The sequence below is a fragment of the Balaenoptera acutorostrata genome, chromosome 15 (assembly GCF_949987535.1).
Source record: "Balaenoptera acutorostrata chromosome 15, mBalAcu1.1, whole genome shotgun sequence".
In the NCBI taxonomy this organism is placed as follows: domain Eukaryota; kingdom Metazoa; phylum Chordata; class Mammalia; order Artiodactyla; family Balaenopteridae; genus Balaenoptera; species Balaenoptera acutorostrata.
In genome coordinates, this window is record NC_080078.1 from 85262440 (window position 1) to 85278213 (window position 15774).

The 15774-nt window shown below is 41.7% G+C and overlaps 1 protein-coding gene across 1 annotated transcript in view; it reads left to right on the forward strand.

The window, feature by feature from the left end:
- The window catches only part of RAB22A (RAB22A, member RAS oncogene family), a 52627-nt gene extending 37074 nt beyond the window's left edge, over positions 1-15553 (forward strand). Inside the window, exons 4-7 of the mRNA XM_057528888.1 lie at positions 2689-2760; positions 2852-2958; positions 3594-3703; positions 8445-15553. Of these exons, the coding sequence (XP_057384871.1) occupies positions 2689-2760; positions 2852-2958; positions 3594-3703; positions 8445-8542 (387 nt within the window). The 3' untranslated portion in view covers positions 8543-15553. The remainder of the gene's footprint in view (positions 1-2688; positions 2761-2851; positions 2959-3593; positions 3704-8444) is intronic.
- Positions 15554-15774: the final 221 nt, after the last annotated feature.

Consider the following 15774-nt stretch of genomic DNA (forward strand, 5'->3'; position numbering starts at 1 on the left):
GCAGCCAGAGATAATAGTATAGACACATTATGTGTGGGACACAACAGTATGAATGAGGGCCAGCTTCCCACAGAGTCAGTGGAGGCCAGGAGACAGTGGAGCAGTGTATCTTTAAAGTGCCAAAATTATCCATCTGCCAAAATTATCTTTAAAATATGAAGTCAAAGTCATGACACCATTAGAAGAAGAAAAGCAGAGAGGATTTAGCAGCAGTGGTCCCAGAAAGGTTCTCAGGCTAGAGGAAATGACACCAGATGGTAACTCAGATCCGTAGGAAGAAATAATAACCACTAGAAACAGTAAATAGAAAAATCTGGTTTTTTTCTTCTTATTTAAGAGACTACTGGCTATTTAATGCAAAAATTATAATATTGGATTGTGTGGGTTATCACATAGATTTAAAATATTTGACAATAGCACAAAGGACAGTGGGATAAAAAAAATCTTGTAAGGTTCTGATCTTTTACATGAGGTGGTGCATTTTAAACTCTAAGTCAACTGTGAGGAATGATATTGTAGTTACAAGAGCAGCCACTTAAAAAGTAATCCAGGAAGGTATAACTAAAAAGCCAATGGACAAATTAATAAGTTAAAATTGAATACTAAAAAATAGTTAATGCAAAAGAAGGGAAGAAAGGAAGAACAGGTTGGTTTTTTTTTTAATGGAACAAATATAAAGCAAACAGCAAAATGGTAGAACTAATATTAGTAAAAACCAAATATATCAGTAAGTACATTAAATGTAAAGGAACTAAACATTCCACTTAAAAGGCAGAGGTGGTCAGATTGGATCAAAAGTCAGGATCTAACAATGTGCTGGTTATAAAAGGATTACCTTAAATGTAAACCCAGACATTGCTTGAAAATAAGAGAATGGAAGAGGATATTCTATGCAGATCTTAAGCAAGAGAAAACCATTGCGGTTATATCAATATCAATAAATATCAATAAAATAGACTTGGATATTCAAGGATAAAGAAGGGGCATGAAAAGAGGAGCATTAGGGAACTTTCCATGTTGATACAAACGTTTTATATCTCGGTGGGATGGTGTTTACGTGGTTGTATACCTACACATTTGTTGTTTTACCAAAACTTAAGACCTTTTATCAAACTTAAGATCTTTGCACTTCTCTAAATGAATTTTACCTTACAAATTTAAATGCAAAAAACAAAACAAAGCCAAAGAACCAACAATCTTGTAAAGCATGTTGCCAGAATAATGCATCAGAAATGAAAGCTAATATTGCCTTTGCTCCTGTGACTCTCACCCCTTGGAAGACAATCCAGAGTCTTTTCTACCTAATAATCTAGTTTCCTTAAAGTTGCTTACAGGCTTTATTATTGTTTTTTTTTTTTTCTTCTCCAATACTTAACATATTTTATCGGAAGTTATCAGGCTTTGACCCCAGAAGCAGGGATCTTTCTCACTGAGACTAGTAAAACTTCACCTGGATGGTCATCTGGGTTTGGCATTTAGTTTGACCTCCTCCTGCACCTAAACAGTTCTTATTCCCTTATTCCCCACTTCTGGCTTACTACAGTGTGCCAGGCGCCTGGCCCAGAGATAAAACGGGGTACTGAACAGACATGCTCTCTTCCTCATGGAGTTTACAGTCATAATTTCACTTTCATTTGTAAAACTCAGATTAGCATGAAAGTTTAAAAGCCAAAGGTTAAATCATTGGGTAAGAAGTTGTGGAGTCTGTAATTCTGTATATGGAATGTATTCAGATGCTCACTTCTGATGACAGTTCCTACCTGTGTTTTGTGGGGAAGCCACAGAACAGAGAGCCAGAGGAGAGTCCAGTGGTATCTCTCACATATGTAGGGGTCAGGTTTCAAAGTCAGGGTGTAAGACAAAGGTCAAGCGTAGGTAAGAGTCTTGTCTTTCAACACTGGCATCACATTCACTGAGCAAGGTGCTCACACAGATGCCCAGGAACCAGGGTTGACTGGGGCGAGAGCTTCCCATTTTCCATCTCACACTCTATCAAGAGAAATGGCCCACTGAATCAGCCTCGCTGTTTAAATTGTTATTCCTCTCCCTTTCCTTCTCTTCCCTCCCTATTGTATTGGGGCAGGGAGGTGATTGGTGGGAAGGAGCCCTGCACACACAGTTAAATTCATGTAAATGAAATGAGATCTGTACCTGCATTTGGGAACTGCCACGTGTGTGGAAGATATCAAAAAAGCGAGTTACAAGCCCATCCAAGTCGTGAATGTAAATGTGTACTCATTTCTGTAGCACAATCAGCATTTGGATTACAGGGTTATCTTTTCAACACCCCAATGCAGCCACTTCTCTGGAGAACTATTTACAGCATTATTTTTATCTCTTTGATAGTTTGGGAAGCCAAAGTTTAAAGGACTATTAAACAAATGAATTTGGGAATTATAACGTTGAGTTCAACTAAAAATCCTTTTTAGCTGAAACAATTGTTTATAGCACCATATTTAATTCCTATAAAACTGTATTCTAAACTACCTTCTGAGAGACATTTCAGTGTTACATTAAAAGTTTTTGCCTTTGGTAATTATTGGTTCATTTGCTTTAAAGCATCATGTCATCTTCTTTGGCTTAAGAGAAAGATTACCTTTTGTGCAGGGATAATGGGCTTAAAAGTCTAGTAAAAAACATATTTAACCAGTTTTCCCGATTTTGTTGTTTATTTTTCCCTCTTTGCAGTTTCGTGCCTTAGCGCCAATGTACTATCGCGGCTCGGCTGCAGCTATAATTGTTTATGATATCACAAAAGAAGTAAGACTTACATACCGTTTTCTTTAGACTATTTTGAAAACTCTGTTTTGGTTGCTTAGATCTCCAGTTGCTTTCCTCCTCTGTGTTACAGGAGACGTTTTCAACATTAAAGAATTGGGTAAAAGAGCTTCGACAGCACGGCCCACCCAATATTGTAGTTGCCATTGCAGGAAATAAGTGTGATCTTATCGACGTAAGGTAAGTTATTAGAACAGGAGATTACAGTGCTGATTATGTGTTCCTTTTCTTACGGAGCAATATCCAATATAAGAATCTTGCTTTTATTTTATCTCTGACGTTGAAAAATTCCTTTTTGTTGTTTGGTTGGAGTCCTGAAGTTTCAAACTAAAATTTAAGAGTTCAGACATTTGGAGCTAATTAGATTATGTATCGAGACAGGTGTGTAATTTATTTAAATGTCATTTGCATCATACTTGACATTATCTGGGATTAGTGTAGCCCTCAGCTCTCATGACATAGGATACCTGAATGGGGAAGGATATTTTAAGGAAAGCACGTTTATTGGCAATTTCTCTGGACCACTTCCACGATTCCCCAAGCAAGGGCTCTACTTTGAGGGGAAGAGAAACCCCGGTGATTCTCTGGCCATTCCATTGGATGCATTGCTAGTAGTCCCGAGTTCTATTCTGTTCTGTTCTGTTTTCTTTAACCGTAGAAGGGGTGTAATTGGGAGGACCACGGCGTCAGGGCTCATTCACCAGCCATTCGTGACATCCTTTATCATCATAAATCTGGTTAATTACTGGGTAGGTGGGGATCACATTAAGCTCTTGATGGGCAGAATTTCTGATTTGCAATTCGTTGCCTTCCAGAGAGGTCATGGAGAGAGATGCTAAGGACTACGCCGACTCCATCCATGCAATTTTTGTAGAGACCAGCGCAAAAAACGCGATAAACATAAACGAACTCTTTATAGAAATTAGTGAGTATCTCTGTGCCTTATGGGTTTCCTCTGTGCAGAGCAACTTAAAACAGAATTATCTTGCCGAGTAGAATTTTCTCCTTACGTAGAGTGGTCTAGTCTCTGATACTGTTCTCAGTGGAATGAGATTTGAGAATTTAAGAGTGACGGTGGGTTTTCATATCATGCTGTAAGTGCTGGAGAGCTGCTGCCTGATGACTGTAGCCCTTCTAGAAAGAATGTTGCTACTGAATAAATAATGTGCAGGGCCTAGAGGTCCTAGAAGCTGTCATCTCTCCCTCTTTCTCTCCTTAAATGTGTTTCAATTAATTGTCCAGAGTCATTGAAAATGAACAAAATAAATAAAGGGAAATGAAATGTGTGTGTAATTCCACTATAAGACAGCCCTCAAAAATTAATACTGGGCACTCGCTAGTGAAACGTAAGACCACTTTTTCCCACCCTTCCTCTTTCCCTTTCCCTTTCCAGAAGTGTTAATAGGATGACACTAGATAGGAGAGAGGCTGTTGCGTACCTTTGGGATCCTCTACAGATTGTATCTGTTTATTCATTTCATTCAAATTCATCAGTATATTCATTGAGAACTGTTCCAGGCTCGGGGGAGACAGCGGCGAACAAGATGGGGTCCGCCCCCGCTGTCCTGGGGTGCACGTTCCACTGTGGGAGAGACAGTGAACACACAAATAAGTGAGGTCCTTTCAGATGATGAGCAGTGATAGGAAGAAAATAACGTAGGCTGAAGTGAAAGGGTTTCTGCAGGTGGTCAGGGAAGGCTTCTCTGAGAAGGTGATACTGGAGCTGAGACCTGACAGAGCAGGTGTGCAGAGCCCTGGAGTTCATGTTAACTGAACAGGTCAGACTTCCCGTTGGAGGACAGGAGAAAGCCAGCAAAGCACAGTGAACTTATTCATTCAGATCCATCCTTTGGGGGAGGTCTGAGAGAAGTGGAAGGGCCCTTGGCCAACATGTAGAGGAAGGGCCACCGGGGCCAGGCAGGGACGGCCCAACAGAGGAGCAGGCCCGGGGCAAGCGCCAAGACCTGGGGGGCTGCAGAAAGCCCTGGTGACCCTGACAGCTGGCAAGGGCAGGCCCAGCTCCAGCAGGTGGACCGCACTGGGATTTAGGCCCTTGGCTGCTCAATTGTTGGGGTTATTTTCGGTGTTATTTTTATTTTTTGATGTTTTTAGTTTGTTCTGAGAACCAGAGATCTGAATTTTATGTAACGTGTCACACTGTTTAAATCTGGCCACTTATTCACATATTTTCAGGACCCTGTGCAGGCGTGCCAGGCGCATCTGCTGCCTGGGGCGGCTGGTAGAGGCCGGTGTGCACGCTCCAGTCCAGCCCCTGCCTGCCAGCGTTGAAGAGTCATGATATTATCGTCTTCCTAGATTGTAAATAGCAGTTACCCAGCATTCTTGAAAGGCAGCGTGAAGCCAGTCGGGAATTTTTCACAGTTCAAGCTAAAATAGCTAAGTGTGTGGTGTCATGAGTGCTAAAATTATCGGTATTTCTTTAAAGTGTTCTTTACTCCAGCAGTATTAAAAAAACAGGAAGGTGGTGAACTATACCAATAATGAAAATTCCTGTATAAAACTAGCCTGTACATACTCATTTTGACTGTGAAAAATAAAAAATATATGTTCAAAAAGATTAGAAAAATTTAAAGAGATGTAAATTGAGTTTATTATTTACTGGGGTGTTGTAAAATTGCATTAGCACAGTGCCTGGTTTGCTAGCTTTTCAAGTCTAGTATACATGCTGAAAAGTGCTCATATCAGAAGTGTAAAGCTCCAGGCATGTTCACGGACTGAGTAGACTCCTGTAATCGGCACTCACTTCAAGACCCAGCGGCGTCCCGGCAGCCTTCCCCCCCCTCCCCACCCCCAGGGAGGCACCATCCTGACCACTAACTCTTCTTGTTTTGCCTGTTTTTATATTTTATGCTTTTTAAAACATACTGGGTTTACTCTCCCGTGTGTGGCGTCTTTAGCTCTACAGCACGTTTGGTAGATTCGTCCACATCAGCGCGCGATTCACCCTCATCGCCATAGAGTGTGTGGCTAGGGCGGGCGCGGCGAGGAATACCCACAGTGTGGATAGGCGTTTGGGTAGTTATGTCCAGTTTCGAGCTGTGACAGGTAGAACCTCTGTGAACATTCTGCTTCATGTCCAACATGTACACAACAGGTACACATTTTTCTTGGGTCTGTTTATACCCAGGAGAAGAATGGCTGAGTCTTCAGGTATGCGTGCGTTGAGCACAAGTTTACTGTCAAACAGTCTTCAGGGTGGTTATATTGGCACGGACACCAGTGGGGTCTGCGAACCCCAGTCACTCCGACGCGGAGGGGCAGGGTAGTGACCTGCACCTATGGCAGTGAATGAAGTCGAGCACCTTTCCAGTGTCTGTTTACATTTTTATGATATCTAGATATCCTCTTTTGTGTAGTTTTGCCTATTTTTCTGTTGGGTTTATCTGCCTTTATCTTAGTATTTATAGTTTATTTTGACTATGAGTCCGTTGTTGATTATGTCTATTGGAGAGATGCACTGTGTGCCTTGACTTTCTTTTTTTTTTTAATTAATTAATTAATTTATTTATTTATTTTTGGCTGTGTTGGGTCTTTGTTGCTGCGCACAGGCTTTCTCTAGTTGCAGCGAGCGGGGGCTACTATTCGTTGCGGTGCGCAGGCTTGTCATTTCAGTGGCTTCTCTTGTTGCGGAGCATGGGCTCTAGGCGCGCAGGCTTCAGAAGTTGTGGCATGTGGGCTCAGTAGTTGTGGCTCTCAGGCTCTAGAGCGCAGGCTCAGTAGTTGTGGCTCACGGGCTTAGTTGCTCCGTGGCACATGGGATCTTCCCAGACCAGGGCTCGAACCCGTGTCCCCTGCATTGGCAGGCGGATTCTTAACCACTGTGCCACCAGGAAAGTCCCTTGACTTTCATTTTTGAATCAACTCCTTTAGTAACTTGGAGCTTTTAATCTTAATGTAATCCAATTTATCCTTATTTTCCCTTACGGTTAGCATTTTGGGGCTCCTGTTTAAGAAATCCTTGCATATTCTCAGGTCACGAAGGTGTTCTCCTCTGCTTTCTTCTAAAAATATTTCAGAGATGGCTCTGTAATACCAGCTGTGTTTTCAGTATCCATTTATTGAGAAATAAGTAATGACAAGAAGAGTCAGTAAAGCTTTTAAGTAAATGTGCACTGTATTCACAGCAGGGCATATAGGCATTTGAAAGTGCTTGTAGGACATACTGGAGGACGCTTCCTAGCCATGCGGGCACCGTGCTGTGTACTGCCCTCTGCCTCCCCAACCCCAGATTTGCAGGCTGCTGGATGCGCCCGAGGCTTCAGGCTGGGCACCCGAGGCTTCAGGCTGGGCACCCGAGGCTTCAGGCTGGGCACCCGAGGACCTGAGAGCTGGCAGATTCCCGCTCAGCCTCATTCATGCCAAAGATGCAGGTGTCAGTTCGTTCCATGTTTTCAAAATACCTCAGTGCCAGGTGCTATGCTAAATAGATATTGGAAACATAAAGCTGGAGATCTCTTCCCTTGAAGAGCTTTGGGCCTGATTAGAGGGAGATAATGGAGATAGTTGCGTAAACAAATGTGTAGTAACGTGCTTCTGGCTCCTGACTTGATTTTAGCATCTGAGATACTGGACAGAGTTAGGAAGTGGGAGGGTGTCAGGAACGCCTTTGTACAGGAAGCAGCCCGTGAGTTATCAGTGAGGTAGGTGGGTGGGTGATTTAAGGTTGCTCTCGAAATGGACATTATGAGTCACAGAGCAGTAAAGTGAAGCCTGTTCATTCTCATGCATTGTTGGTAGGAGAGTAAAGTGGCACAGCCTCTTCAGAGAGCAATTTGGCAGCATCTGTCAAAATTGAAATTGCACGTCCTTCTTGCATTTGTGCTAGATAGACACTGGGAATACAGTGTCGGTGTCAGATAAATACCCAGGAGTAGAATCGCGTGACCCGGCTCTTCCACGCCTGTTAATTTATCCCACACATGCACTCATGGGTTCACAAACACAGTCTTTGCATTGTTTTTAATAACATCAAAATATTGGAAACAGACTTAAATATCTATCAATAGGGGATAAAGAACGGTACATCCACACAACGCGGTATCACAGAGCTATTTAAAAGAACGCTCTGGTGGAGCAATCCCCAGGATATATTAAGTGAAACAGTATTTGCTCCTGCCCTGGTTTTAAGAGCGTGTGTGTACCGTGCATGTGTGCACACACCTGTCTCTGGAAGGTGGCCTCTGCCGCGACACAGAGCGACTGGCACATTCTGATGCAATTTTTTTAACATGTAATTTTTTTTTAGTTAAAAAAAATGTGTACTAAATGCCATGTGATACCCTTCTTTGGACCCTGGAACAGAAACAGGACATTAGTGGGAAAACTGATGGCATCTGACAAAAGTCTGGAGTCGGGTTGATAGTGATGTTCCAGTGTTGAGTTCTTCATTTTGCCAAATCCCGTGGTAATGCTATAAGATACCAAAATCAGGGGAAACTGGGTGAGGGGGATACAGCAGTGCTCTGTGTTATCTTTGCAACTTTTCTGTAAATCCAAAAGTCTTCCAAAATTAGAAGTTTTTTCAACTTTTTTAATTTTAATGAAAACTGTCAAATTGCATCTGCGAAATGGTTGTGTCTGGGAATGAACAGATTGAGAAAGTGAAAGCTCATTCCCTTCCCTCCCCTCCTGTCCTCTTGGTTCAGGTCGAAGAATTCCATCCACTGACGCCAACCCGCCTTCCGGTGGAAAGGGCTTCAAACTCCGAAGACAGCCTTCGGAGCCGAAACGGAGCTGCTGCTGACTGAGCCTCGGCCTCCAGGCTCAACGGTGAAGTAGGTGGTCCTGAAGGTTAGCGGGAGGGCTGGAGCCCTGTCGCCAGGGGTCGCCTTGCCGGTCTTGGATCTTCTTCGGGCAACAAGGATTCACAGGAATTGACCGGTTCTGTTTCCTCTTTGGAGACTGCAGCAATAATATTTCAGTCTGTGGACTTCTCTTCTGTAAACAATCTCTGGTGTACAAAGGGACTACTACATCATTGGCTTTTGACCTTGCTGAGAAGGAGTGTATAATTGTATGGATGGTAGGATTAAATTGTTGAGTAGTTTTGTAATCAAGATTTTATGTAACATTTGTAAAGGGAAAATTAGCACTTTTGTGGTTCTTAAGGGAAAAAAAAGATCTTGTGGAGATTATCATTTCCTTGGTTTCCCATTGATACCAATGATACCATTTCCTTGGTATCATTTAGAATGTGGTCGGTTGTCATAAATGGAGGGATGGCAATTATTATTATTTGAAGCTAAAATGGGTTATTTATAGGGCTGATGGAGATGGTTTCCCCCCTGCCGTCTCTAAAGCACTTTCCGCTGGGTACATCAGCCCAGGACACGCACAGTGAACTCCCAGCCGCAGGTGCACGCCTCACCCTGGGTTTGCATCTGGACCCGGTCACGTGCGTGTCACCAGGCACATTATTGGCACCTTTTTCAGGAAGCTGTCACGATCAAGGTGGTGGTGGTGGTAGAGAAGCTGCCTGGAATAAATTGAATTGCAGATGATTAACTAGCAGTGGTTTACAAAGAGAAGAAGAGAGGAAGTAAAGAAAGTGGTGTAAATGCTGTCAATTTTTTATTTAACCGAGATATTTTGGTGGGGGAGACAATGATCTGTTGCTTAGCGTATGTAAAGTTGTAGTCTATATTTACGAGACCATTGCTTACAGATTATAAATTATGTAAATACATTAACAAATTCTGTGTTTCATTCAACACTCCATTTCCTCTCGCACTGTGCCCGCCCGTTTCTCAGCCTGTGCACAGGAGGCTCCTTGAAGCACGCTGACATGGTGCAAAAGCTTAGAGCGCGAGGCTTGCGATCGGTCAGGATTTCTCTGCCTTCCCTCCCACCACCCTCGCCCCTCCAGTCCCATCTGGAAATCATCGTGAAGACGTATGCCACTTTGACAAGCCTGACTAGCCCTTCCTAGCTTTGGGGCAAAAGATTAAGGTCCCGAGCTCTCGGCATTTACCTACCTGGTCTTGGGGGTAAGTTTCTCTTAGCTTTTACAGCAACCTCAGGCCAACTGTTTCGAGAGAGCTTTCCTTGTTAACAATTTAGCCTGCCTTTCCGTTTCCCTTGTTTTCCCTGCCTCTGTTAGTGGTTAACGGCTCTCTTCCCTCAGGGAGCCTGCTGAGGTTTTTAATGTAATCTAAAAATAAAGCACTGAAGTGAAGTTGGTGAAAATTTGTTCCTGGGCTAATTTGGCACCCTTCCAACCTGAGTATTGTACGGGAAGGAAATGTACAAGATTAAATAGGAAATGAAACAGTTTGAATTTCAAACCAAATTGTGCTTTCAGAGCTATCCTTAAACTGAACAGTTGAAACTTTTAAAAATAATGGTTATTTCTTTGTGCCCCCCCCACTTGATACGGTTAGATTGTAATGGGAAAATTATAACTCAGATTAAGTAAAAAACGATTCCCTTTCCCCTGGTGTATGTCTTAAGCATTTGGAATTGCTTATTCTCTTATCGAAATCATATAGAAGGAATGTAGGTAGTGAAAATTCTAATGTTGTTTTGTTTAAAATACGTGTGGACTTTGTGCCCCTGCAGCATGTAGCTTGCTTCCCAGCGTGAAATTAGCAAGCTTTCAGAGAGAACGCTGTGATTCCAAGGGCTGGGCTCTTTACACCTGAAGGTGGTTTGGCTTTGTTTCATATATTTCCAAATGGATCGGGCCATCAGGCCACTGCCCTGGTTTGTCCCTAACATTCCCACTGCTGGGCCTCTATCTCCATGACAACAACATAAAACAAAGGTTGCTGGATTCACGAAGAGGCGATGCATGTGTGGCCCTTTCCGTCTTTTTTCACCAAAAGATGACACAAATCTGTGACCTTCACATGTTTTCAACCAAAGCTGTCAGTCAGCTGTGGATGATTTCATGGTGTCTGGGTGCACAGGGAAAGGCATAGTGCCTCGGTGCCTCTCTTATTGGTAAGGCCTCCGAATGCCTCTCATCCTATTGTGACATTTACTGCACGGAGCCCAGAACGGGTCCATCCTTCAGCCCTCCGCAGCTGCTTTCTCATCCTGATTTCTCGTTCTCCTTCCCATGTGTTCCTCATGCGTTTCAGGGGCCTCGCTTGCTCTCATTTTCCTCAGTCTGTCTCAGAAATTGCCATGTCTCTGTTTCTCATGTGGTGTCTTTTTAATGCTTAACAATAACAACTACACATTGCTCTCTCAGAATTCAGAATTCATACTTGATGAGAACAGGGGAAAAATGTTTTCAGTTATCTTGTTTGCTTCTCAAATGCAAAGATGAATATTAAAGTCAGAAACAGTGTTTTATTTTGAGCCCACTTTGGATTATTCACCTGACTAAACGGTGATCTAGTACACGTTTTATATATTCTTTATTCTTATTTCTTATTATGAGAAAATGCTAGATTGTAAAAGAATTGAGTCATAGCCCATCTATAAAAATCTTTTGGTTCTCTTATGACGCAGGGACATCTTTAAAAACTTTGGGGACTGAAAAGAGAAAAATCATTAATTAGCTCCAAGTGTATATTGATTCCTCTCAGAGAAATGGAAATCAGCTCTTTGCAGGTGTCCAATCTTAGTAACCATTGGTCTTAAGAACTCTCCTTTCACATAAGTGTTTTTCTGATTCTGTGATAACTCATTAACTGTCATTTGGTGATTAAAAGAACATAAAGTATGAGTATGATTAAGTGTCCTTCATTTTAAACTCTCTTTAATAAGTGATTAGGGAGAAGTACCTATTGCAGGCCCTTCTGGTTCCAAATGAAACCTCCATCACCTGCTTTTCAGCCACAGGCCACGTTCTACACACAGCGAAGGAAAGGTTTGATTCCTTTAGAATAACACACTTTCTGGTCCCCTGTGTGTGATTTTGTTTGAGGTGCCTGCCTCCCGTTGTACACAGGCTTCCTGGATTCCTCCCCACGTCTGAGAGGATTGACCCTCCTACATTGGAGGCCCGACCTCCTCTAAGTGGGCTGGTGCCCTTCTTGAGGTTATATCAGGTTTTATTATTTCTAAATATATAAAAAGGGAAAGAAAACCACATTTAATTTCAGAACTTCTCTTTACGTTTTGTGTTTATTTCTTTTCTATTCTCAAGAAGGAAAATAGGTCTAGGAGACCTTCTAAATTAAACTCTGGGAGATAGAATAATGAAAATGTCCTCAGATGACTATTCCATGGCTTTCCTGGAGGCGTCAAACCAGCATATCTGTACTGTTACGTCATTGTGTTAAAATAGGCAGATTTAATTCAGACGACACTGCACTAATTGGCATGTCAGCCTCAGAGCTTGAAAAGGCATTTGTTCACTGTTATATGCATCTTTTTATAGTCTGAGAGTAAGTTGCAAAAGAAGTTGTATAAATTCTTATAAGCATTTTTTCACTTGTTTTTTTCAGAACACGCTGAGAATGTGATTCATGGCCCCTTAGTGTATAAGAAGTATGCACACAGTGTGTTATATATGTGACAGACGAGCCCCCTACACATTCGGATGTCTTTGCAAGAAACTGTATAAGTAATGAGAAAATCCTTTCCTTCTGGGGAAAAGTTATTAGAATCCCCTTAACTCTGATCTATACTAGGTACCTGCTATAGAACATCTGGGGGGGAAATGACAGCCCACAGACTCAGGCTGGCTCTTCTCTCTCAACTCATTAGGCTGCAAATGTTCCTCCTGTCTCTGTAATGAAAGTTAAACAACAGTGATAAGCTAGAGAGTGGAAACCTGTAAAAATTCTTCATTATTTAAATTTGTTTTAAAGGGACTATAGCAGCATGACTTGTTTGACTGCAAGAGATCGTCTACCTCTTAACAGTTAATATTTTTTAAAAGAAGAAGCAAAGTGTACCTTCAAGGGTCAGGCTGTGACTATATACCTGCCCTCAGCTTGGTCCATCAAAAATTTTTAAATGATTCAAGGTAATGCTTAGGAGATGTGTTTTAACTCCTGTGGTACTATGATTCAAACAAACAAACAAAAAAACAGTCCAAGCACCAGATTTATCCAGGAGACAAACATGATAACTGTATAGTTTTAGCAAAGGGAGATGGAGGTGGAATTTAGCCTTGGACTGAAAGAAATGACCTCTGCCCATTTCTCTTGACAGCAGAGTTACTTGTCTTGACTTCCAGTAATAGAAATCCAGGCAATGTGGTTATCCAGTTTTCATGAAATATTAATGGAATTCTGGGGCATTTGTCCTGTTTTATGTGCAAATGAAAGTCTAAAAAAAAATCAGGAGGGTATTACATTTTTCAGGAGCCTCCACTTTTTCAGTCCAAGAGAATGATAAGTGAGCAACCTGTTATTGATGAAGTTTCATTAGGCATAATGAAGAAAGGGAATAAATAGAACCAAGAATCTCCATCTTTCTCAGTTTGTCCTTCAGGATTCTCCTAGCATGTAAGGAAAATGATTTACTTCCCAAATCTAGAAGGACTTCCAGTGGCATAGATCAACTTTTTTTTTTGGTCTGTACCATCAGAAATAACTAATATCTGTGTTCTTTCTTCTTAGAGTATAATCAGTTCCAGATAGGCTAGAATTGTTTGTGGCTTTCAAACAAAAGATTCAGAAGTTTATTAAAAAGAAAAATCCAAAATCTTCCATCTTTTCCTTTCATTACCTTGAACATTTTAGATAGATAGTAAGATTAGGATGTGTCATCAGTAGATACTAGAATTAAAACCATGGAGTCTTAACGAATTAAACAGAAATTTTAAAAAATTCATGGCCAGTTCATTTTCAGATTGGTGTGCATGGTCCTGGCATCCAGTGCCTCATCAAAATGCTTCATAATTGAAACAAACAAGATTCTAGATAGCTTTCCACGAACAGGAATTCAAGTGCCAGGAATTCAGCCAGTTAATGGGAAATCCTCAGATAGGAATGATTTTTTGAAAGAGCCTTCTATAATTGGCAGTTTTAAACTGTTACCTTAATCACCTCCTTAATCCTGCAAAAGAAAATGCTCCGGTTTTGATGCAACTTCTTGATTCAGGAACTTTTTCGTGTTTCCAGAAGCAAATTGTTTAAAGCGGTGCTTCAGAGGAAATCATCTTTAAAACAGCATTTCACACACAGGGCTGACAATCTTTACTCAGAATTGCAATTATCCAGGAAGCTCCCCATCTTATGTCACGGAGAAAAGCCGAGCACCCCTTCTTCCCCAGGGCAAGCACAGCACCCACTGAGCACCAGCTGGCGTGGGACAGGCCGGGGGGCGGGGTGGAGCATGCCCCCTCCCACTTCAGGAATCTTCAGCACCCAGCAGCGTGTGACATCAATTGGAGCTTAACCCTTAATTCATCGTTATTAATTTTTTCATGAAATTTATACTTGAATAATCAGTTTCACCCACTGGAAAATGTTGAAAGTGGGGCTTAGATGTGTGTACTTCCGGTGACTGCCTATGCGGTTATTACCTAGTTTAGGAAACTTTCTTAATGTGGTTCATGCACGTGATGTCCAAGTGACTGGTCGAGTCAGCATGGGGAAAATTAGCAGCAGCTGGCCAGTCAGAGCAACTGATCGGTGGCTCTGTTTCTTAAACCATTTGTTGTATTGTGTAGACGGAGCTTTATTGCCCTGGAAAAGATTTTTTTTTTCTTTTTTTAACTCTCATCCAGCCACTCAGTCTTTCCATCATCTCACTTTATGAGTCACTCACATAATTGTCAATCATGCCTCGGACCTTCTTAAGAACGGACGTCTTGCCTTCTCTGCGATTGAAGCCAACTTCTTGGCCTTATTTCTCCTCTTCTCATTTTGCTGTGGGCTCTCCCTTAAAGACGCAGGGCACCAGCCGCCTCAGCGCGTGTGACATGCCTTCCCGTGCCGCCTTACCTGGTCGCAGCAGTAAGGTTTGCCCACCGCATCCGACAGGGAAAGCAACAGGCAACCAGTACTGTCAGATAACACAAAGGCTAATTTTAGGGGCCGAAGTCCAGTATTTCCAACGAGGAAAAGGGCAGTACTAGCTTACAGTGGCAACATGACTGCGGAGCAAAATGTTTCTTACCGCCGGCGATGAGGCAGTTTAAGTGTCAGCACCTCGCTTAGTTTGTAATAGAACATTTGTGAAAGTGTGTAAAACCCCAAGTCTAAAGTCTTGAAGAGAAATGGCTGTGGAGATGAGCCTAGACATTTAAAAAAAAAAAAAAAAGCTAAGCCGTTGTACCAGCAATTCTTATTTCTCCTAAGAATGTCATGCCTTTTCAAGACCTGATGCAAGGAGTAAGATTTTTGTGCCTTTCTATAATAGCGTCTATTATGAAAAAAATCAAATTAAGTTGCTTACAGATTAGGCCGCCTTGTTGCACTATAAACAGCCCAAATTTATAGCCGTGGCTTCCCTGCATGACGCATCGCTTAATTACCTGTGATGAAATATTGTAATGATGGTTTGCCAAGCTTAAATGGATGTTTGAAGACTTTATTTTTGCAGTCTTAACCTTGGGCTGGACCTAAGTCTATATATAAACCGTATGATGTCTGTATTGTTTGTAGATGCTGACGAAAGAAAACTTGATCTTTTGATCTTTGTTGTAAGATTTTTCTTTTTACATTTAGGCTGGTAGTAGATGGTTTGCAATGGTGGTTGATTTGGCATACTTTTAAACTATATTGTTTTAGCTTGAATATTCTATACTAAACTTTTATAGAGTATAACATGCTAAGTCACTACAAAATTTGTTGTATTGTAAGGAGAGTGTAAACATTTTGTTAATAAAATGCTATGTTTACAGATATATGTATTTGCCTTTCAAGTGGTTTTTCTTTGTGATAGTCTTCATCACATGTTTGTCTTAACCAAATCTCCTGGAGTCATTTTAAAATGATATTTGAAAACTGGAATGCCAGAACTTGGATAGCTGTAGTGTCTGGTGAGCAGCGTGGTATTTGTATCCATCACTCCAGCTCCCAGCAGCTCTCTCTTAGACAACTCCTTGCTGTCCGTGTCCTTGCAGAG